Genomic DNA, 25,049 nt, shown 5'->3' on the forward strand with positions numbered 1-25,049 from the left:
GGTGGGGAAGACAGCATTGCCATGCCAGAGTTGTAACAGTTCTGTAGGTGAATAGGTGGCTTCAGGGCTGTTAATCCAACATTTTTCTTTTACAATTAAATTTGCTTTAAAATGTTTAGTGTTCATTGGATATCTTTTCTGATCAATTTTAAAAACCACAAGTGAAAAGCAGTTCTGAGTTTTGAAAAATAGTAGGGCTGTTGAGTAATTGCATTTAACTCTCTGTTATAAAAAATATCATTAATCGTTATTAAAAAAATTAATCATGACTAATCACACTGTTAAACAATAGAATACCAATTGAAATTTATTGAATATTTTGGACGTTTTCTACATTTTCAAATATATTGATTTCTGTTACAACACAGAATACAAAGTGTACAGTGCTCACTTTATATTATTACTTTTTATTACAAATATTTGCACTGTAAAAATGATAAACAAAAGAAATAGTATTTTTCAATTCACCTCATAAAAGTACTGTAGTGCACTCTCTTTATCCTGAAAGTGTAATTTACAAATGTAGATTTTTTTTGTTACATAACTGCACTCAAAAACAAAACAATGTAAAACTTTAGAGCCTAAGAGTCCACTCAGTCCTACTTCTTGTTCAGCCAATCGCTCAGACAAACAAGTTTGTTTACATTTACGGGAGATACTCTTGCCTGCTTCTTATTTACAGTGTCACCTGAAATTGAGAACAGATGTTCGCATGGCACTTTTCTAGCCAGAGTTGCAAGGTATTTACGTGCCAGATACTAAACATTCGTATGCCCCTTCATGGTTCAGCCACCATTCCAGAGGACATGCTTCCATGCTGATGATGCTCATTAATAAAAATAATGCATTAATTAACTTTGTGACTGAACTCCTTGGGGGAGAATTGTATGTCTCCTGTTCTGTTTTACCCTCATTCTGCCATATATTTCATAAAGCAGTCTCGGATGATGACCCAGCACACATTCATTTTAAGAACATTTTCACAGCAGATTTGACAATTGGCTGAAGTATGACTGAGTTGACTTGTAGGTTCTAAAGTTTTATATTGTTTTATTTTTGAAAGCAGTTACTTTTGGTACATAATTCTATATTTGCAAGTTCAACTTTCATGATAAAGAGATTGCACTGCAGTACTTGTATTAGATGAATTGAAAAATACTATTTCTTTTGTTTTATCATTTTTACAGTGCAAATATTTGTAATCAAAAATAAATACAACGTGAGCACTGTACACTTTGTATTCTGTATTGTAATTGAAATCAATATATTTGAATATGTAGATAACCTCCAAAAATATTAAAATAAATGGTATTCTATTACTGTTTAGCAGCGTGATTAATCGTGTAATTAATCGTGATTAATTTTTTAATTGCTTTACAGCCCTAACAAATAGTCATTTATTTTCTTTACATTTGTTTTTTCAGCTTAGTGTATCCTCAAGCTGAACAGCAGTAATACTTATATAGTGCTTTACATATTCAAACTCCAGCAGAGCAGTAGTTTTGTGAATGCCAGTGGGGCCTAATTGTTGGATTTAGGTACCTAAATTTGCAGTCAGGCACCTAAGTCCCTTTGGGAATCTAGCCCTTAGGCTACTAAGTCCTATTGTCCTTTAATGAAATTTTGGGTCCTGAGTGAATGAAAATGGGATTTAAACTCTTATGAATATTTTACCCATGGTCTTTATCATTTTGGCTAGCTCATTGCTTAATAGGATTCTTCTATGAATTTTTGCAAATGTGGGGGTGTCTCTCTCTCTCTCTTTATATCCAGCATAGTGAAGTATGGGAAAGTGACCTTTTTTAAAAAATAGGTTCAAAACTATTAGTTATTTTTAAATGGCTTAGCAGAATCTTGATTGTAAAATAAAGGTGATCTTGTGACATTTTGATTTTTTTATATCATTTGTCTTTTGCATTTTTTTTTTTGCTCTGACACAGCCATGACCTTTGCTGTATTTTGCCATGACAAACAACCAGTCTTATTAATTGATTAAAAACAAGTGGATAAATAGTTGAGATCAAATTTCATAATTCTTTAAATTTAGGAAATTATATTTTAAAGTCCTCTTATTTTCTCCATTTTCTTAGACATTGTTTGACGAAGGCTGGCATCAGATTCGTCTCTTGGTAACAGAAGCACATGTAACTTTGTATATAGATGATCAAGAAACTGAAATGAAGCCATTACATCCTGTTTTAGGTATCTACATCAGTGGACTAACCCAAATAGGGAAATACCCTGGGAAAGAGGAAACTGTACAGGTGAGTCTAGAATATTGTTGGATGTAACATAGTTTGACACTATACCAGTTCAGTAGTACTGCAATCATTAATCTTTTACCTAGTATTTCATTGCAGCCTTCTATTTCGATGGGGTTATACTTTCTAATATATTTCCTTCTGGGCTGACAATTTGAGATACATTTTAGCTAGTAATTAGAGAGATAGTCAACATTAAAAAAGTCACATTTTGGTCTGAATTTCTTTTTCATCACAGCTATTGTAAGTAATACCTAACACTGCAGTAAGTGAAAGAGATTAGGGGAAAATATTTGTCTCTTTCTTCAGGTTGCTTAATTTACATGTTTGACAATATATGTATATAGTCAGTTTCACTTTTCCCTCTGCATTGGCAGTTGTCCCTGATGTTTGTTCAGGTCCTTCACACAGCAACAATGTAGAGAAAATCATTCTTGCCATAATGGCATTCTTTAGTACCCAAGAAGAATTATGTTACAGTAAAATGAACAGTTTGTTAAAGCAATGTCTTGGCAATAAACATTATTTAAAACTACTGGACTCTAAGGGCAGGGGAAGAATGTTTTTTGATGCAGTAATAAACAAATGAAATAACAGAGATGAAAGTTCTGTATATGCTATTCATACAGCAGTATATAGTGCTTCTCTTTCATGTCATCATGGTTTGGAGGGCTCTGAAATGCTTATTCTGTAGTTAAGGTTGTGACGGGTTGGATCACAGAAACCCTCTTGGGAGCTGCCACCCGATGTGCCAAGACTACTTCTGCCCCTGCTTTCCTGCCCTGTCAGTTTAGGACTTCAGTGCCCTGCCTGGTTTGAGCCAGACTCGCTAGCCTGCTGCAAACCTAGATCCAGGTCTGAATCACGTCCCCTAACAGCTGTAGGGTTACCTGAAAGCAGCTAACAGAAGTGTTCTTGTCTTTAACACTCAGATGCCCAACTCCCAATGGGGTCTAAACCCAAATAAATCCGTTTTATCCTGTATAAAGCTTATACAGGGTAAACTCATAAATTGTGCACCGTCTATAACACTGATAGAGAGAGATGCACAGCTGTTTGCCCACCCAGGTATTAACACATACTTTGAGTTAATTAATAAGTAAAAAGTGATTTTATTAAATACAGAAAGTAGGATTTAAGTGGTTCCAAGTAGTAAGAGACAGAACAAAGTAAGTCACCAAGCAAAATAAAATAAAACACGCACATCTATGTCTAATCAAACTGAATACAGATAAGATCCTCACCAGTTCCAGAATGCTCCCTTTTACAGACTAATCTCCTTTTAGCATGGGTCCAGCAATCACTCACACCCCTTGCAGTCACTGTCCTTTGTTCCAGTTTCTTTCAGGTATCCTGGGGGGTGGAGAGGCTCTCTTTAGCCAGCTGAAGACCAAATGAAGGGGTCTCCCATGGGCTTAAATAGACTTTCTCTTGCGGGTGAAGACCCCCTCCTCACTCCTATGCAAAGTCCAGCTCCAAGATGGAGTTCTGGAGTCACCTGGGCAAGTCACATGTCCATGCATGACTCACAGTTTCACACCAGGTAGTAACCATAGGTCACATGCTATCTTGAAGGTCCTCAAGTAGACTTCTTATGTGGATTGGAGCATTCCAAGATTCATTGTCCTTTAAGTGTTTCTTGATTAGGTACTTAATTTCAACATTCCTTTCTCCAGGAACTGGAGATATTTAGAAATCAAGCCAGTACACAGCCAATATTCAGAACTTCCAATACAAAAATGATACATGCATACAGATAGGATTAATAGATTCAGTAGATCATAACCTTTACATAGATATGCTACATGGAATATGTAGCATAGCACATATTCCAGTTATGTCATATATATTCATAAGCATATTTCCATAAAGCATTATGGGGTACGGCGTCACAAAGGTGTTCCCAAATGTAGTGCTACTGAAACTTAATCCACTGGTATTCCACTTTGAGTCAGGACATCCAGGGGACTTGCTTGGCAGGAGCAGGAGCAGGCAGAGGCTGGAGCAGGCAGCTGGTAGTATGTTTGACGATGTAGTGATGTTGAGCAGAGTGGAACGGCTGCTTTCATTAGGAAGCTATACACATGCTTTGGGATCACCTGGTTAGACCCTTGCTTGTGGATTGGGTGGTCCCTTAAGACTCTCAGGGAATTACCTTAGATGACTGATGAGGCTCAGAACATCCTTCACAGTACCCCTCTGAAAAAGATGCCTGCCAGGTGTCCTTCAACCTGATTTATCACGGTGTGACTGATGGAATTCTCAAAGTAGGGTGTGTGTGTGTATGCCGTTAGTCAGCTTCCACCAACAATAAGCCACCCCATTACCCTCCCGATCAACAAGATACATGAGCTTCCCCTGGCGAACTTTGGATCTACTTCACCAGGTACTCCTGGGCAGTGATGGGTGGAGGTGGTTGCTGAACTCATCTGGGAAAGGAGTTGTTGATATGGTCTTTCAGAGGGGTGATGGGACATTGAGTATGTTTTCATCATCTTGGGAAGTTGGAGTTTGAAGGCTACAGGATTGATCTGCTGGATGACCCAAAATGGGCCAAGTATCGGTAATCTAACTTTTGTGAAGGTTGGGGAGAGCCAATGTGCTATGTGAAGAGCCATTCTTTATCTCCAACTATGATATGAGGGTTTCCTTGTTTGTAATCCCCTATGACCAATTCTAGGTGGACTTTCAACTCCTTGACATGGTGCACATGTTTGACTAGATTGAAGGCTCTGGGTACATGTGAGACTTGTGGCATGGGTGGGTGGAACTGGGAGTGGAAACTTTGTTGGCATAAAAAGGATGGTGGTGGTTTTATCTCTGGTGAGAGTTGTTATATGCAAATTTGACAAGGGAGGAGTGAAACCCAGTCATTCTAATGGTAATGATAAAGCAACAAGGTATTGCTCAAGAATTTGAATAATTAATTTCATCTATCCATCAGCCTGGGGTTGATAAGCCAGGGAGACCTGTAGATCCACATATCGGAACTTGAACAGCTCTCTCCAGAAATGTGAAATTAACTGCAGTCCTTGATCAGATGTAATGTTAGATGGTAGACCAGGGAGTTTGAATACATGGTTGAAAAACAGTTGGGCTGTGACCGCTGCAGTGGAAATATGAATGCCTGGCACAAAATGGGACATTTTTGTAAGTAGGTTGACAAAAACTAGCACAGTTGTGTGGCCCTGGTAATTGGGAAGGTAAATGATAAAGTCCACGGAGGTGGATGACCACGATTGAGATGGAATTGGCAGTGGAATCAAAGTGCCCAGGGGTTTGGTGCAGGGAGTCTTCATTCAAGTGCACGTGTCACAGGAGTTGATGTAGGACTACATGAAAACATGCATATTTGGCCATCTGAGATTTCAAGAGCCTCAGGGTTTTCCGGGGGGCCGAAATGACCAATTGGAGTGAATCATAACATAGCCAGAGTATTGCTAGATGTGGCTGACTGTTTGAGGTATAAATCCAATATTTTAATAAGATCCCTTTTTTGACTGAGAATATTGAGTCAGAAGCTAGATCTGTGCCAGTTGCCATAATTTTCACTGCAAATGGATCGAAGAATAGGAGGGACTTCATGAGAGACAGCAAGTTGTTCATGGTGACATTGGCAAAAAGGCAGGTTTACCATTCCTGGCATCGGGCAATAGGTTACAGTGTAATTGAACCTGGAAAAAAGGGACTGACAGATATGGTGTTGATTGAGAGATTTACAATCATGGGTACTCTGAGTACTTGTGATCCATATATACCTGGACTGGGAAACATGCACCTTCCAGGTGACGGTGCTATTCTTTAAAAGTGGCCTTGATGGCCAGCAGTTCTTTGTCACAGATTTCATAGTTTTGCTCCACAGGCATCAGTTTACGGGGATAAAATGCGCAAGCACGAAGAACTCCCTGAAGCCTGTGCCACTGTATTGAAACTGTCCCAATCACATAATTGGAAGAAACTTCTTCGACAACAAAGGCTTTTGCCAGGTCTGGATATAACAAGATGGATGCTGATCCTAATGAAATACAATTGTAACTAATATTAAAAAGGCAACTATAGAACTAAATGATTATGGCTTATTCACCAAAAACACTTTAATATGCTGGTTCTCACAAGGGCCTCATAAATGCTGACTGCTGTTGAAAATGTAGGTCCCTTAATGCTACATTAGCTCATATGATTTGGAAGTGTCCCTGTATTAAGAATTTCTGGTATGAGGAGGGTCAAAGCACCAGTTGGATACAGGATGCTAAATTGGAGCTCTACCCCTTAGGTTTCATTCTTGGATGTATTCCTGAAAATTACCTGGTAACAACATGCAGCTTTGGTTACTAAAAAATTAATCCTACAAAAATGGAAAAGTCAATTCCTACCAAATATTGTTGCCTGGCTCAATGATATGGTTGACCTTGTAGCTAACTAATGATTGGCATTCCATAGAAAGGGAAAGCATGAAAAATTCAAAGCCATTTGGACTGTTTTTTGAGAGGTCTATGATTAACGTAGATCCTGAATATAGTTATGTTGCTTCCCTTCCTTTCCATTTATCCTAACCCTATTTACTTACTTTATATATTTTGATGAATCTAGTATTTTGGTGTATTGTATTTGGAAAAAATTAATAAGAAATTATAAATAAAAAATAGGTGCTGATGTAAGTACTTCCTTTAACTAATCAAAGGTGGACTGGGCTTCTGGTATCCAAGCAAATATAGTATTCTTCCGGAGCAGCCGGGCAATTGTGGTCACCACCTTCAAACACCCCCTGATGAACTGCCAGTAAAAGTTGGAAGACTCCAGGAAACACTGGACATCATGGACATTCTTTGGGCTGCCCATTCCATGACTGTGGACAATCTTCAGGGGTCGGTTGGGAGAAATGACATAGCCAAAGAAGTTGACAAAAAGGCGATCAAATTCGCACTTCTAGGGTTTCCCAAACAGGCCATTTGCTCAGATATGCTTGTGCACAAGGTGGATGTGTTGGTCATGAAGGACTTGATTTTTTGAGAAGGAGAGGATGTCATCCAGGTAGATCACCATGAACTGGTCTAAAATATCCCTAAAAATGTCATTGACAAAGTGCTCGAACATGGCTGGGTCACTGGAGAGATTGAAAGGCATAACTAGATACTCAAAATTTCCATGACGTGCAAAACACAGTTTTCCATTTGTTGCCCTATTGTCCTGATGCAGACTAGATTGTAAGTGTCAAGAAGATCGAGCTTGATAAATACCTTGGCAGCACCAACCCCTTTCAACAGCCTGGTGATCCAGGGCTAGCAGTAACTGATCTTGATAGTGATTTTGTTCAATGCACAATAATCTACATAGAAACACAAGGAACCATCCTTCTTAATGAACAAAATCAGGGCTCCAGTGGGAGATGTGGATGGAGAAATGAATTCTTTTGGAAGATTCTCATCAACATGTTCTCGTAAGGCCTTGAGTTCTGATTTCGATACAGAATAAATCCATCCGAATACAATTCTGGTGCCTGGCTGGAGGTTGATGGGGCCATTGTAGGGTCTATGTGGGAGTAAGATATCAGCATTTCTTTTATCAAATACATCAGCAAAATTTAGGTATTTTGGTACTGTTGTCTCCTTGAATCTGCTGAACACAGAAGGTAGTGGCCTTTTCCATTCCTCCTCTTGTTTTCTGGGCATCTGACTCAGCTAGATGCAGTTGTTGGCAATAGCTTGCCTTGAATTGTAGCTCTTCCATCCTCCAAGAGTTGTTTGGATCATGCACTGAGAGCCAAGAAATGCTGAGCATAAACAGGAAGTGTGGCAAGCTGATTATATTGAGGGTATGTCTTCACTACCCTCCGGATCGGTGGGTAGTGATCAATCCAGCAGGGATCGATTTATCGCACCTAGTCTAGACGTGATAAATCGACCCCCGTGCGCTCTCCCGTAGACTCCTATACGCCACTGCCGCGAGAGGCGCAAGCAGAGTCGATGGGGGAGCGGCAGCAGTCAACTCACCGTGTTGAAGACACCGCAGTAAGTCGATCTAAGTATGTCAACTTCAGCTACGTTATTCACATAGCTGAAGTTGCGTAACTTAAATCGATTCCCCCCCCCCCAGTGTAGACCAGGGCTTAATTGCAGAGTTTCCTGTCAGTCTTGACTTGGAGGGGCACAGTTTCATGCTACCATCAATTGGCTTCACGTGGTTTGGGGTGAGCGTCTTCTGCACTGGAAGTTGAGTAGCTTTGGTGAGCCCATCATCCATAAAATTACTAGAAGCACAGGAATTCATGAGCAAAAGCTGAGTGCAGCTCACTTCTAATCGGGATTAAGAGATGGAGGAAGACCTGCATTGTGGTGGGTGACAGTTTGTGGCTGCCAAGATACAAGATGGCAGAACAGGGGGCTTTTGTGGAGGACTCAATTTCTTGGTTACATCGAGCCACAACCTCTCTAACAGGGCTGGATGTGGTTGTTTTCCAAGGGTCTAGATTTAAAGGGGTACTCCGTAACTAAGTCCACCATAAAATAGAGAAAGGTTGTTCTATCACCAATACTCCTTCTCCTGATCCATGAGGTGCCTTTGCGTCACATCAATCTGCATAGGCTCCTGTTATGGAATAGTGCTTGGGGTCGGCTGGAATGGAGCAGGTCTAAGCTGGAGTTGTGGCTATGTCCTCTTCTTTTCTTGGCGTCGCTTAGACAGATGACTGTCGATCCAGATGCACAATTCAATACAAGTTCAGAATTGTGGGGGATTCGACCTGGGCCAATCAATCTTTTACGTTGTCATTCAGACTCTGGTGGAAATGGTAGATCTGGGCTGACCCTCTCCATGCCATGTTGGCAACCAGATGCTGAAAGTGAGCAGCATATGCCGAGATAGGCTGACAGCCTTGTCTGAGAAACTGTCGAATGTTACCAAAAAGCCATGGATGAACTCATCAAAATTAGTCAGCATTGGGCCCATCTGCTCCAGAAGCAGTGATTCTCAGTCTAGGGTTTCACCAGTCACCAGTCAATAAATGGATGATAAGCCCAACTTTGGTCTGGTCATCAGGGTACATTGTGGGACACATCCAGAACAAAAGGTGGCCCTGGTTAAGAAAACCATGGAACGTCTGGCAATTCCCATGAAATCTTTCTGGCAGTGGAACCTTTGGGCCATGTTTCAGAGGGTCCATAGCTGGTGGTACTGGAGGTACTGGAGATACTGGGATTTGTGAGCAGAGAGAGGCATTCTCCAGTTGCAGCTGATCCCGAAGATGGTGGACCAACCATGCTAGGTGACCAGCCATTGCTTCAGCAGCAAGAGCAGGGGCAGTCTGTCAGCACTGCTGGGAGTATCCCCAAAAGGTAGCCATGTTGAGCAGAATGGGATGGCTCAGGCTCCGGGATGACTCAGGCTCAGAACACTCAGGGTATGTCTTTATTGCAGTTAAAAACCCACGGCTGGCCTGTGTCAGCTGACTTGGGCTTGTGGGGTTTGGGCTGCGGGGCTATAAAATTACAGTGTAGATGTTCGGGCTCGGATTGAAGCCCAGGTTCTGGAACCCAGTGAGGGAGGAGTGTCCCAGTGCGTGGCCTCCAGCCTGATCCCGAATGTCTACACTGCAGTATTATATCCCCATAGCTTGAGTCAGCAGACATGGGCCAGTCGCATGTTTTATTGCAATGTAGAGAAACCCTCAGGCTCACGAATGACTCATCAGACTCAGAACACTCATCACACTTTGCTTGCTGTCCCCACTACATTTCCCCTGTATACAAACTTAAAGCTCAGCTGTTGCTCGGCACCCATTTGTTTGTGAACATTTTAGTCTCCATTCAAATTGGGTGTGTTCCAATCCCCGTCTTGCATAAACTGACCCGGTGCAGAATTTGGATTGCCTTAAAACCTATTGAATGAGAGGTGGGCAATTGCAGTACATTGGGACCGAATGCAGAAAATGGACCTTGGCTGTATTGCTAAAGGCTTGTTTCTGCCACCCTTACAGTGCTGCCAAATGTCATAAATATCATGGGACAGCCCTGACATGCCTGCCTACTTTCCAGCTATGATCTCACAAATGTAGCTGGGCTGCAAGCAAGGGAGCAGGGATTTCCTAACAACCATCTAGGTTTCCACAATTCTGGTTCTGGTCCATGACTGGGACTCCTAGGTGCCATGGCAATGCAAATAATAATAATAAACTTGATAGTTTATTGCGCCCTTCCTCGTGCTAAGTAGACCAACTGACTGAAGGGGAAGGTGGTTGCTAATTGAAACAGCTGAGATGTTAAATTAGTGAAATGACAGTTGCCCTTCAAAATTGGGAACCATTTATCTAAAGAAAGGGTACCTGATCTCTTCTTGACACTTTCACATAATTTCCACTGATGTCAGAGGAATTACTTGTGCATATTGAGGAGAGAATAAAAGTTGCAAGCAGCTACTGTCCCATCATTGGCTTACAGGAAGCATAAAGCACATAATATATGAAGTTGTGTCCCTGCTGTGCTGCCTTTATCATGCTTGTAAATTGTTAATGTTTGATTCTAGTCTGCCAAAATAAAATATGGAAAAGCCTGTAAGTATTTTTGATCTATTTAAGGAATGTAAAACACCTTTTTTCAATAGCTATGTGCTACCACAAAAAAGTAAGCAAAATTTTGGCTTTATAAGTAATTGCTAGCAATAAAACTACAGTACATAAAGCGTTCCATATGTTTGCTAAATAAATTAAATCCAGTTGTTAATTTCTTATGATTTCTTGATTTATAACAGTGTGGTACGAGCCATTACTAATTAGACTGAGAATAATAGCAGCAACTCTGGGAAATATTGAGTTACTTAAATTAGATTCATTTTTTTGGTTTCTTTGAAAGATATATTTTCTTTTGTTTTCTCTCAGCTGTTTAACTTCTTAAATTTTTTAATATAAACATTCAGACTTTTAAAAGATATATTGTGCTTTTCATCATCAGGGTGCTTGAACATGCACCGAGATTAAAGCAGAGCCTTCTTACAGAATGTTACACAGGTGCTACTCACTGCTAGTGCATCTCCTTGCGTCTAGGTCTGGGAATGTATCCCTTGCTGCTCATTGCTCACACTGTAACAGTCTCTCTTGTGATAACTCGGCCTTCTGGCCAGGTTCCCATTTAGTCCATCCCTTAAGGATTACGAAGTCCAGGAGGACATCTATCCAAATGCCATCACTGGAAAGGTATTCAGCCCCTCCTTGGGCTCTGTGCTACTATAGCACTGGCTGGCAGGGGGACTCGGGCCCATCTGCTACACCAGGTTCCAGCCCAGGGACACCATAACAAGCAATCCAAGTCCTCAGTCCCTGCCCCTGTCGCTGTTTCCCTGGGCTTCTTCCGACAACACCTCCCTGTCTTCTGTTTCCTGGTTCTGGGTTTCCACTGGAGCTTACTCTATTCCCCATGACTACTTCACCCCTCCTAGCTTCTTGCCAGACTACTTACTCCAGGACAGGCTCCAAGGCCTTACTTTCCTCCTGTACTTCCTCCTCATCCCTGATGACCTCCCTCATACCAGGGAGTTACTGAAGACTTTCCCCTGCAGCCCCATTCTACTCTCAGTTTCTTGGCTTTATGTTGGCCCAGCCCTTTCATAGATGGCTTTATAGTGCTGGTCCAGTGAGGCTTCACTTTCACTTCACCCTGGCCCTCCTTCTCTGAGGTGACTCCAGCTGACCTAATTGGCCTCTCAAGCTCTCATTAACCCTGTTGAGGCTGATGTGGGGCCACACCCCATCACAAATAAATTGTCTTGTTTTTAGACCTTTAGCAGTTCTCTGTCTGGGCATCCTGCATTTTACTTATTTTTGGGAATGCTTGAGACCTCTTTTTATAATCTCTTAAACAAATTTTAGGGAACTGCATGGTCTGTCTGTGAGTCAGTGTTCCCAATGAGATTTTGTTCGTGCTGTAAAATGGTTCTCTGCAAGAAAGACTGGATTGTGTTGCAGATTTCTTGTAGAAATCTCAGACATTTATTTTTACTGGAATTAGAGATGGAAGAGATATAAAAGGTCATCTAATCCATCCTTCTTGCCAAATCAGTATTATTCCCTACATTACATTTGTATAGTCTTGTGCAATCTAGTTTTTAAAATAGCTTCAGGAATGGGGCTTCAACCACTTTCTTAAGAAGGCTGTTCCTTAGTTAATAAATGTCACTGCCAGGAAATTTTGCCTGAAATTAAGAAAAGATTTAGGAATGTGGAATTGTGTAAGACCCACTGCCTGAGAGATTTAAAAGTAGCCTGGAAGAAGCACTAGAATATACAGTAGGGAACAATTTTGTACTGCCAGAAAGATGGTCTTTATGACCTAAATGTTTTTTGTTTTCTATCTGTAATTACTGAGATTCTGTTTCTCAGCATCATGACACATCTTGTTCTATAGAATAGTCAGTTTGGTGGAACATTGCTATATTAAAATCTATTATGAAAGACTAAATTGTGCATTTCATTTTTATTGACAATGTATTCTGAAAGCCTCTACTGAATGAAACCTATTGGATCTGAATCAGAAGTATGGGAAGGGAGGCTGATTTCACAATAATCTAAATATTATGGATAGTGGTACTGTACAGAGATAGAATAAGGGAAGATTTACCATAAACAGTTTAGTATATTGTGCTGTGCAGTCCTCATCCACAGCCAAAGACTCAGGACAATGATTTCTACTGTTTTGAAAAAATAATAATTATTTTTTCCATAAGTAGTCCTGTTGCTTTTACCCATGGAATGTCAAAGTAATGTACACATCAGTCCGTGGGAGCAGTGTGGCTAAAATGCTATCACTAACTACATTCTGAAATTGTCAGACAACCTTACGTGACATGTATGACTTCAAATGGGTTTAAAGATTTGTTTGTCTATATTATCAACTCAGACCATTTAAGGGAGACTGTATTTTAAATTCATTGATGTAATCTCAAATGATTAACATTTAATTTCTCCTGAACAATGTATTTGGCTTTGACTTATAGTTTGATGTCCAGAAACTAAGAATCTACTGTGACCCAGAACAAAACAACCGAGAAACAGCTTGTGAAATCCCGGGATTTGTGAGTATGATTGATGAACTCTCCAGGATTGTTTGACATTTTATCCAAATAACTAAACACAGGGGCTATCTTAATAATGAGCTCTTAAAATAAACATTTCTGCATTTATTCAACTACGGTAAACAAATTCCTTCTGGAATTTGAGGAACTCATTCTATAATGTTTAAACAGGTAACAGCTACATGTATCTGGCATCTATCAACCTAGTTTTAGAACAAACATATTTTACAAGACTTTTGTATTTTCCTAGAAATACATTCTTAAAATGTTATTACTTACTTGACAGTGCAAATGTGAAATCAGTATGAAGTGAACTTTAAATCTTGTGTGACAAATGCTTTGAGATACTAAGTGCCTTGAGATCTATTGATGAAAAGAGCTATCTACTTTAAGTGCAAAGTATTTTTTTACTACAGTCATCAGTAAATCCCCTAATCTCTAAAATCTATTATCTATTCAATAGGTTTCTAGGTTTTTAAATTAGAATTTCCTGTCAAAAGTATCCCCATTGAAGTTGGTGGCAAAACTCCAATTGACTTCAATGAGGCCTGGATTTTATCCAATGTGATTTGGATGAGACAAAACTGAAGTCCTAATCAGTTCATGTCCAGGTTGTGGGGCTGAAGAGTGACCTAAAAGTGGCCCTGTCCTTACTTGGTTGGTTAGAGTTCATTCTATATTGAAATGTTAGTTGTTTGTAGAATGGTGCAGGGAAGTCTAAATCATGTGGGGCCAAATGTTGTAAAGAGTTCAGCTCCTATTTCAGAACCTAACAAACAGTTAGATTTACAGAACTGTGCCATGTCTAGCAGCTGCCATTGTGACGCTTATAGTCATTTTTTTGAAAGAGCTCAACTCCTGCTTAGACACCAGATAAGTAATTAGATTTTCAAAAGAGCTCAACTTATTGGATACTGAGCTGTTTGGCAAGCCTGGCCATAGGTACTGAGCACTTTTGTACATCCAGCTCTTGTTTAGGTTCTTAAATAGGAGCTGAGCTTCAAAGTCTACAATAAATCTAAACGTACTGGATATAATTCTTTCTATAAAGCTTTGTCAACTTGATTGTAAGATTGCATCATCTTGATATTTACAAATTGCTAATGGGATTCAGAAAATAAACAAATGCAAACCCACCACATTCTGCATGATCAAATCCAGATAAAAAGATCCCTTTTTGCCAGTTTGGTTTCACTTGTTTTTGTCATAAATGAAATTCACATGTCACTGTGAAAATCTGAAGGTGCAATGACATGTCAAAGGATGCATAGCACTGTGGCCATATCACTTTGGATTCTGATTGTGTCAGAGTTTGTAAGCTAAGCATGGTTTGCTTGGTCCGCACTTGCATGAGGATCCTACCAAAGGTAATGGTGTGGTAATTCACTAAAGGAGACTACCCCCATAATTTCTGATGTGCTAGGAGATTTCAGGATGTAACATTCTGTGCTATTACAGATACCAGAAACCTCATTGCAATTATATAGCCCATAGGCTAGTGTGTGGCTGCATCCTACACAGGCACAAAGGGAGGGAAGGGAAAATCAAGCTAATCCTCTCCACACCCTTGCATGGCCACACAGGATCTACCCAGGTCTTGTGTTAGGACATGAAGAGGGCAGGGACTTCACACCTGCTATTTGGGAAATGGTTATAAAAATATATATTTTCCTTTACAAATATTGCTACATTCTTAAACTGTTTCTTTTCATTTCAGAATGGAGAGGTAAGCTCAATCATAAACCACTCAATTTAAGGTAGTATTTACTTTTATATAAACTCAGTATTAAGCCATCAGCTGGTAATGTGCAGTTGGTTTCGAGAGATGAAAAGTGGTTTGCAAAAAACTAAAAGCAATGGAATCCAGTTAATCAAAACTGTATTGTCAATGGGCAAACATTTTCAATTTGGGTGTCTAAAGTAAAACATCTAGTTCTAAATCCACAGGTGGGCACTGGATAAGTGGCCTGATTTTTGGAGGTTCTGAGGACCAGTAGCTCCTATTGGCTTCAGTTCAATTGCAGTTGTTTTTGACACAAACTAAACTTATATTTCATAAATGAAATCTACCAATTTCACCCTGAGAGAATATTCTACTTGGAACCCTCTTTTAAAAGTCCGTGTTACACAACACCTTACAGATTAAGGTGCAATATATTATTTGGAATATGTGAATAATAAGTGCTCAATTCAATACTAAACCTCCTCTTGCACAGCTCAGAATGCAAATCCCACAACCTCAAGGTCGGGAGGGAGCTTTGACTGGACTGGCAGAAGAAAGTGTATTGGTTCCCTTTGCCCCATCCCTGGGAAGAGGCTAGCCAGGAGGAGAGGGAAAGGCATCGCTTGATCTGGGGGCTGGGTTTGACCTTCAGCTTGAGCCCCCCCCCCCCACCGGTGTAGACCAGGGCTAAATTCTTTGGGAAATGGACCCTCCTTATATCTGCATATTTTACTGTGGCACACTGCTTGCAGTGAACAAAAAAACAGTATTTCCTGTATAGAAAATATATAGCACAGTAAGATTTAATCATAGACTTATTAGATGTTTCAGATGAAGTACTTCGATGTATCATAAATGAAAGCCACAGTGGTGACATGTAAAATTCTTTGTTAATGGATTTTTTACTATTCTTTAATGATTCATGTAACTGGTGCTGGATGAATTCTGTAAAAACTATTTGTTAAAATTCATTTGCCTCTTATATGGATGTTTGGTTCAGTCACAGTCAGGCCCCTTTTTATTCAATATTTTTGAACATCCTTGTTAATGAGTTTTTGTTTTTAGGAATATTTTTGGAATGGTCTTTCTTGGTATGAATTCCCATAGTCACATGCTAACAATATAGCATTCATAATATGCGATTTGCTATAAGTCATTTGTTGTGTATTATCCTCTTTAAAAAGTTTCAGAAATAGTTCTATGTGAATTAGTGATCATGTACATGAGAGAAAGATTGAATAGTTTAAAAGAAATTTTTTTGAAAATCTATCCTCTGAAAATTTTTCATTGAAACTATTTGGTGAATATTTATGAATAACAAATTCATTTTCAGAAATTGGGATCTTTTTGAATGATTCAAAAATGGAAAAGACACTTCATTCATTCCCCAAGAATAATTTGACCAGCTCCATTTGTAGCTGTAATTTCTTCAGAAAAGAACACACTTTAACTACAATAGAAATCTGTTTTTTTTTTTGAATGGTCTAAAAGCTATCAGGGTTTTGGAGAGATGGGACAGGAATTCATGTCTGCAAAGTTGCTCAGGGACGTGACTTAATATAATATAATATATACCTATCTCATAGAACTGGAAGGGACCTTGAAAGATCATCAAGTCCAGTCCCCTGCCTTCACTAGCAGGACTAATTTTCTTTGCCCCCGATCCCTAAATGGCCCCCTCAAGGATTGAACTCACAACCCTGCCTTTAGCAAGCCCATGCTCAAACCACTGAGCTATCCCTCCCCCCTTACCACTTGTATTCATTTAGGCAGGAGGTCTGATTAAACAAATGTTACATAACCTAGGGCTGTGCTGTATATGAAATAAAAATATTTCTGTCCTATATTTGGTCATGTTAATGCAGTTAATTGTAATATGTTGATTTATGGTTTTCCATGTATTTTGATGATCATTTTTATTTTTGGTAGTGTATGAATGGCCCTAGTGATGTAGGCTCCACACCTTCTCCTTGTATATGTCCTCCAGGAAAACAAGGGCCTCCAGGCCCAAAAGTGAGTAGAGTTTTCTTTAATTTTCTTATTTTCAAAATCTGCATTTCGGTGGTGTTTTTACCTTCTATGTTATAAGGTCATTGTGTAAGGAAGAAGCCACACAGCGTCCAATTCTGCTCCCACTGAAGCCAGTGGGAGTTGCTGGTAGTTGCCATCTTGCAAGATCAGACTCTGACAGATGCAATTAATCGGCTACTGGTTCAATAACTCCTGATAAGCTAAATGTCATTTTAATTGTTTAAGAAAATTAGATGTTCGTTTACACACAAATTTCATGTTACTGTCCAGTAAATAATTTCACCCCCCTTACGATCATTTCAGTAATGAAATCCTAACATGGTTTGACATGGAAAAATCTGGTCATGGAGAAATGACAATTTCTCAACTTTTCTTAATTTGCAATTAATATTTAGAAATCTATTGGGGGCTGCTTTGGGTTTAGTTGACCTTTATAGCCTCTGTCCAGTGGTGAAGCAGCATTAAAGGCCAAGGTGAGGGTTAGAATCTGGCTTCAGGTCTCTAATAGGACAAATCCAAACCTCAGTTGATAGCAAATCTGTCTTTTAGAATAAATGTGCTTGGAGGTGCTGTCTCAAAGGCCAGGAATAGAATCCAAGAATCCCTTTGCTAGTGCATGTTGCATCAACCACTAGTGGCTTTTCCACACTGAGGATAACAGCTGCCAGTTACTCCATTACATCAAGTGTATGGGCATTTCCGCTGATGATCCATTTCAGCAGTTATTATCGTTTCACATGATAGAATTTCTTGTTTTTTTCTTTGCATTTTTAAACAAAACCTAGGTAAGTACTTACAAGAACACTAAAACACTCAAAAGTTAGGAATTGACAGAATTAGGTGGCCCAGGCAATCTTAAGTAGGCCCCCTGGTGCATATGCAAGCTTGAATTGCATGACCATATACTAATTGTTCTAGCAGAAACCCTGCTTCATTCAGTTCACAACTGGATATTTAATGAGGCAGAGGACTGCAAGAAGAGAGGAATTTTTCTTGTGTTTAAGGCTCTGAATTAGGACCCAGTACAGTGAGAGTTTGTTCCTGGCTGTGTCACAGATTTCCCATGTCATGCTGGACAAGATTATCCTAACGTTTAGACACAAGGTAGCTGAACTAAGATTGCACAGGCAACCCTAGGGCCCTACCAAATTCACGGTCCATTTTGGTCAATTTCACAGTTGTAGGATTTTAAAAATAGTAAATTTCATGATTTCAGCTTTTTAAATCTGAAATTTCACAGTGTTATAATTGTGGGGTCCTGACCCAAAAAGGAGTTGTGGGGTGGTTGCAAGGTTATTGTAGGGGGTGCTTACGGTACTGCCACCCTTACTTCTGCACTGCTGCTGGCGGTGGCGGCGCCTTCAGAGCTGAGCAGCTGGAGAGCGGCAGCTGCTGTCCGAGAGCCCAGCTCTGAAGGCAGAGCCACTGCCAGCAGCAGCTCAGAAGGATGGCATGGTATGGTGTTGCCACCCTTGCTTCTGTGCTACTGCCTACAGACCTGGGCCCTCAGTTAACAGCCTCTACTCTCCAGCTGCCCAACTCTGAAGGCAGCAGCGCAGAAGTAAGGGTGGCACGGTATGGTATTGCCACCCTTACTTCTGTGCTGCTGCTTGTGGGGCACTGCCTTCAGAGCTGGGTGCCTGGCCAGCAGCTGCTGATCTCTGGCTGCCCAGCTCTGAAGTCAGCACAGAAATAAGGGTGGCAATACCATGAACCGCTAAAATAACTGTGTGACCCCCCTGCAACTCCCTTTTGGGTTAGGACCCCCAGTTCTCCCCACAAAATCTGTATAGTATAGGGTAAAAGCACACAAAAGACCAGATTTCATGGGGAGAGACCAAATTTCATGGTCCGTGATGTGTTTTAAATGGCCGTGAATTTGGTAGGGTGCTAATTATAGCATGTCCTAACTTTTGAGTGCTGGACTTTACAACCTTAACATTATTTCAATATTTTTTTTACTTGTAATCTGAATATGCAGTAGTACCAAATAATTAGTTGCTTGTTATTTAAGACACTTTTTGCAACCCTCTGAATTTTTATATGGCTGTTTCTAAATCCACTTGTTTTCAATCCATTGTCTGTTTTGTTATCTAATAACATTAGATGCTCTTTACAAAAAAACAATTTTATTTTTGGTGGTATAACTACTAAGACCAAAATTTTCAAAGGTAGGTGTCTCAAGTTAGTCATTTAAATCCGCATTAGGCACCTAAATGATAGTGGCCTAATTTTCGAAGGAGCTGATGATCTGGAATTCCCAGTGGAGTCTGTTACTCTTAGCTCAGCACCTCTCAGCGTCAGACCACTTTTATTTAGGTCCCTAAATGTAGATTTAGTTGACTAACTTCAGAACATCAGTTTTAAAATATTTTTCAAAGGTGTGCTTTGTATTCTGTGACTTTGTATAAATGACATTATTGTGGGATTCTATATTCTTTGTCACTGAATTCAATATTAAACTTGCTCAATTTACATGTTGTTAAATGACTTCTCACAGTTCCAATTCAAACTAGGTTTTAAGTCTCAATCTGTGATCTTCCTCTTCCTCTATCATCAGGAATTTACCCGGTAATTTTGCTGACAATGTGTGAGGGTGAACACAATCTGGTTTACTATTCCAGAACTGCATGTGCTCTGCAGTTCTTACAGTAGTAAACTATTGTTTGGAACCAAATCTTTGTTCCTTTAAAGTCAATGGGAATTTCGCCATTGATGTTTGAGACAAAGAACCACGATCAGATCCTTTGTTGGTAAATTAAACAGAGAGCGTTCAAATACAGTGAACTAATATATTGAGTAAGAATATTTTTGGTGGTTTTGCTTTCTGATCATAAAGATGGTCTAGTTATCTTTGGGAAACTGCAGTTTTCTTTTGCCTTTTTATGGGCCTGATCCAAACCACATTGAAATAGTTGGAAAGACTCCCACTGACTTCTGTATGCATTGGCTAAAGCTCTAAGAGGGGTTACAAAGGATAAGCACCTTGAGGCAGTAGCTGTTGATTAAAAGGTTTTAACCATGTCCATCTTAGCTGTTTCACTTTAATTAGAGCCAAACTCAATAAAAATCTGGCATCAGGATAATCCTTGGTAGAGACCTACAGACAGATGAAGTTTGGTTCAGGGTGGTATTGACTAACGTATTTTATTGAGTTTTTTTATTTGTTTTTATTTCTACTGTTTTCTTTTTCATGTTCTATAACATCCTAAATATGGGATATTATGTACTATCCTTAGGGCCCAATCTTCCAAGCCCTACATAAGAAGTCAGTGGGAGTTTCCCCATAGGATCGGGCTCTTTGTATTATAGCAATTACGCTTTCAAAAAAATTATCTGGGCTTACAGCCAATGTTCTGTGGAACAATATTCCTTCAAGGCCTGAATTCCTGAAGCTCAGAAATATGCTTGGATAAAAGTTACTTTCAACTAATTGTAAACTTCTCTTTCATATGTCTTTGTGCTCTGATGTGTAACTTCTTCTCTACAGGGAGACCCTGGACAACCTGGGAATCATGGTTATCCTGGACAGCCTGGTCCAGATGGTAAGCCTGTGAGTACTAAAAACTTAGTCATATAAAGTACTGTAAATGCAAAACTAACGGTAAAGGAAAAAAATCTTTAATATGTCATGTTCTATAGCATTGTGAATTATAGGCTAAGCTGCATCAGAATTTAACAATTCTATGAACATTTTGATTGTTAGATTAAAAGCCATCAAATGATAGCATGAAACTAGAGACTTGCCTGAATGAAAACCCAGGATATGAACATCCCTAAATTTGTGGGACATTTGAATCCAAAGTTCAGATCTTGAACTGATCTCGTCATGTGACATGTGCGGATACAATGGCTTAAAGCAACAACCCAATAAGCAGTTTACTTTTTCTCAGTGTTAATATGGCCCTTATATTGTGCTCGAAAATGTTTGGGATTTTTCATACAAGAGTATCCCAGAATTAGAATTAAAAACAGTACCCTGCTTTGAAATATATATATATATTCCCACACACTGTAGTTTGTTTTTTAACTTACTATTGTTGGTTTATGAATGTATGTTTTATGAAAACAGTAGGTGAATGCCAGGTGTTCCTATAAAGAAAATGGCAAATTTGGTGATGGTCAGTTTGGTCTTTAGTTTCAGAATTTTTTTTTTAATTGTGTTAAAAATCCCAAAGCAGTAAAGTAGCCTTAGGTTCCATAAAACAAATTAGAACTCTGATCGAAGTGGAAGCTTCTGAGAAGTTGACACCCAAGATCTTAATGCTCATTAAACGCATAGTGTTTACAGTTCATAGGTTTCATTCTGTGTTCCTGAGCCACTGGTGTGTGTGCCTAAGGTGTATTGGGAAGATAAAGGTGAAAGACTCAGAGACTTCGACCACCCAAATTCCTGTCCTAAGAATGTAGACCCCAGTGTGGCTTCTTCTTTATTAGAGTTTGTTGTAAAAAAAAATGCAAATGACAGTGGAGGGCATTTAAAAATAGTTTAATTTTGAAAAGAGAATAATTTCTCTGGAAGCTACTATGACGTGAAAAAATAATTCTAGTGAAAGAAATGGAAGAAATCTGTGAGTGCATATACATGTACACAGACATACACACACATGCATTTCGACGTGCACATACCGCAGATACCTGTATTAGGGGTTGTTAATCTTTAATAATGTTTACCCTTTTGTTTTTACTGGGGAGGAGTAAATGATCAGCTCTAAATGGTTCCTTGGACATTAGGAAAGACTTGTTGATGTACATCACTAGCAACATACATATCTTAAATAATATGAATAACGATCAAACTGGAAGTGCAAATACTCAAACAGGACATGGAAGAAGATGGTGAAGGGCAGAGGTTAACTGGAATAAGCCTTCAGTTTTCCATATAAATGAGTTGTCCTTTGGAAACTGGCATTGTAAGATGAAAATTGATGAAGAATATAAACTAAGGATAAGGCTATACTGCAATGTATTGAGTTTGCAGAAAATGTCTAGTGGGGGTACCACAGATCCAGTCTTATTTTAAAATCTTCCTTGTTGATGTGGTAGAGGAGGAAAAATCTGTTCATAGCATTTTCAGGTGGTTCAAATTGGAAGGAGTTGCAGATATCATTAAGGATGAAGATAAAAAGGGGACTTTAGAAAGATGGGCAAAAAAGGGGTGGGGGAAGTTGACTGCAGAGAAGGCTAATACAGTTTAAGCAGCGGCATCATGTCATGGAGATAATGTTCTACATTTTTGGTGAGACTGCAGCAGGAATATTGTGTTAAATTTCCACTGTATTATCAGAAATGGACAAACTGGAGAGAAGAGATGAGCAGTGAAGAACTAGACTGAGCCTTTCAGCTCAGCTCTGTATATGGCGCACTATGTAGCTGTGCCACCCCAGGAGAAGAACCAGGAAGAACCTGTGATTCAGAGTCACAACTCCTCTCCAAATTCCCTCTTGTTCTGGGAAGGTGAGGGGCAAGTAAAATTGCAAAAAATACTTTAAAAGTGAAAGTCCTAGTTGTGTTTAAGGGCGATACAGTTGAATCCTTAAGGTTCAAATAATTTACCATAAATGATTGGGAAAAGGGGGTGAAAAGTGAGCTGGCAAAGTTTGCAGATAGTACAAAATTAGTCAAGATTGTTAAGTTCAAAGCTGACTGAGAAGAGTTACAAAGGGATTTCACAAAACTGAATGACGGGGTGACAAAATGGGAGATGAAATTCAATATTGATAAATGTAAAGTAATACACATTGGAAAATATAATCCCAACTCTACATACAAAATGATGAGGTCTAAATTAGCTCTTACTCCTCAAGAAAGATATCTTGGAGTCTTTGTGGATAGTTTTTTGAAAATATTTGCTTAATGTGTAGCAGCAGTCAAAAAAGCTAACAGAATGTTAGGAACCATTAGGAAAGTGATAGATAATAAGACAGAAAATATCATAATGCTACTATATAAATCCATGGTATGACCACACCTTGAATACTGTGTGCAGTTCTGGTCCTCCCATCTCAAAAATGATGTATAAGAATTGAAAGTAGTGAGGTGAAAGTCAGCAAAAATGATTTGGGGTATGGAACAGCTTCCACATGAGGAGAAATTAAAAAGTCTGGGACTGTCCAGCTTAGAAAAAAGATGACTAAGGGAGGGATATGATAGAGGTCTATAAAATCATGACTGGTATGGAGAAAGTGAATAGTGAAGTGTTATTTACTCTTTCACAGACACAAGAACTATGGGTCATCCAATTAAATTAGCAGCAGGTTTAAAACAAACATAAGGAAGTACTTCTTCACACATGGTAAGCCTGGTGGAACTCATTGCCAGGGGATGTTGTGAAGGCAAAAAGTAAAACTGGAGTAAAAAAAATTAGGCAAGTTCATGGAGGATAAGTCCATTAATGGCTATAAACTAAGATGGTCAGGGATGCCTCCCCATGTGCTGGGGCTCCCTAAACCTTCAGCTGTCCAAAGCTGGGATTGGACAATGGGATGGATCACTCAAAATTGCCCTGTTGTGTTCATTGTCTCTGAAGCATCTGGCACTGGCCACTGTCAGAGACTGGATACTGGTCTAGATGGACCATTGGGCTGATCTAGTATGGCTGTTCTTATGCTATGTACCAGGTAACTAGAGATGGGCTGAAACCAAAATTCTGATAAGAATAACTCTTAGTTATTCAAAGTCTGTATTTGGGTCCAAACGTTGTAACTCTTCTTATTTTTTTCATCTATATTTTGATCAATTTGCTTTAAAAATGTTCTGCAGATTCTTAAAACATTTCCACAGATTTTGGTATATCTCCTACAAGTTTCCTGGGCTCTCATTAAGTGATGTGGCCTTGGCTTTATTACTTTTCATAAGGATATTACCTGCCATTTTTACAACTTAATTAATACATTTAAAGTTCTGTGTTTAGTAAGAACTTTAAATACCGATAGTAATACATTTAGTTTCTGTAAAAACAACAAGGAGTCCGGTGGCACCTTAAAGACTAACAGATTTATTTGGGCATAAACTTTTGTGGGTAAAAAACCTCACTTCTTCAGATGCATAGAGTCATGCATCCGAAGAAGTGAGGTGTTTTACCCACAAAAGCTTATGCCCAAATAAACCTGTTAGTCTTTAAGGTGCCACCGGACTCCTTGTTTTTGTGGATACGATTAACATGGCTACCCCCTGATTTAGTTTCTGTGTGTTGAAAGAATGAGATTAATACTTGTTTGGAACTATGTGCCGTAAAGCTTATTAATTTTGCAAGTTAAATAGAGAAACCTCTATGCTGTACTTTATAAAATGTCCAATTTCTCCTATTTGGTTGCTTAGTTACATTTTGGCCATGTACTTGGGGATGACAGATGGTTGATTATAATTGTAGTGATTCCTTTTGGATACAGTATTACTGTGAAGAGCAACAGTACAAGAAATGTACTTATTTCCAGGAACTGAAAATTACACTGAGCTGAAGTCCAGGACTTGGTATATTAAGTCCTGGAGGAATGTTAAAATAGCACTGATGACCCAAGGGACCACTGACAAATTTTCAGTATCTTCAAAAGCTGAGATTCTCATCTTTCATATGTTCTGTAATTCTAACCATGTGGTATGTTGGATATCTCTTCCTGATTCTCAGAATTCTGGTTACATTGTTGTGTGTGTGTGTGTATATATATATCCCCCTTGCCTCAATTACCACCAGATTGCAATGGCCATTATTCTGAAAGCTGTTAGAGCTAGAATTAATTACACTCTTTGAAAGGGGAGAATCCTTGCTTTCGAATGGTCTAAAGCAGAGGTGGGCAAACTACGGCCTGGGGGCCACATCCGACTCTCCAGGCATTTTAATCTGGCCCTCGAGCTCCTGCCGGGAAGTGGGGTTTGGGGCTTGCTTGGCTCCGGCGCTCCAGCTGGGGAATGGGGTTGGGGTCTTGCCCCACTCTGCACAGCTCCCTGAAGCAGCGGCAGGTTCCAACTCCAGCTCC

General features: G+C 39.5%; 1 protein-coding gene across 3 annotated transcripts in view; it reads left to right on the forward strand.

The window, feature by feature from the left end:
- COL21A1 (collagen type XXI alpha 1 chain) overlaps positions 1-25,049 on the forward strand; it is a 201,449-nt gene that overhangs the window by 62,602 nt on the left and 113,798 nt on the right. For 2 of the 3 annotated variants that reach the window (XR_004645215.1, XM_034766296.1), the window contains exons 6-10: positions 2,091-2,264; positions 13,242-13,319; positions 15,037-15,045; positions 16,972-17,055; positions 20,564-20,626. Coding sequence is in view for 2 of the 3 variants with exons in the window: in XM_034766296.1 (XP_034622187.1) it covers positions 2,091-2,264; positions 13,242-13,319; positions 15,037-15,045; positions 16,972-17,055; positions 20,564-20,626 (408 nt within the window). In the remaining variant the exon portion in view is untranslated. Of the gene's footprint in view, positions 1-2,090; positions 2,265-13,241; positions 13,320-15,036; positions 15,046-16,971; positions 17,056-20,563; positions 20,627-25,049 lie in introns of those variants that run through there. The other variant, XM_034766297.1, reaches the window with a different exon arrangement.

This window comes from Trachemys scripta, chromosome 3, assembly GCF_013100865.1.
Source record: "Trachemys scripta elegans isolate TJP31775 chromosome 3, CAS_Tse_1.0, whole genome shotgun sequence".
In the NCBI taxonomy this organism is placed as follows: domain Eukaryota; kingdom Metazoa; phylum Chordata; order Testudines; family Emydidae; genus Trachemys; species Trachemys scripta.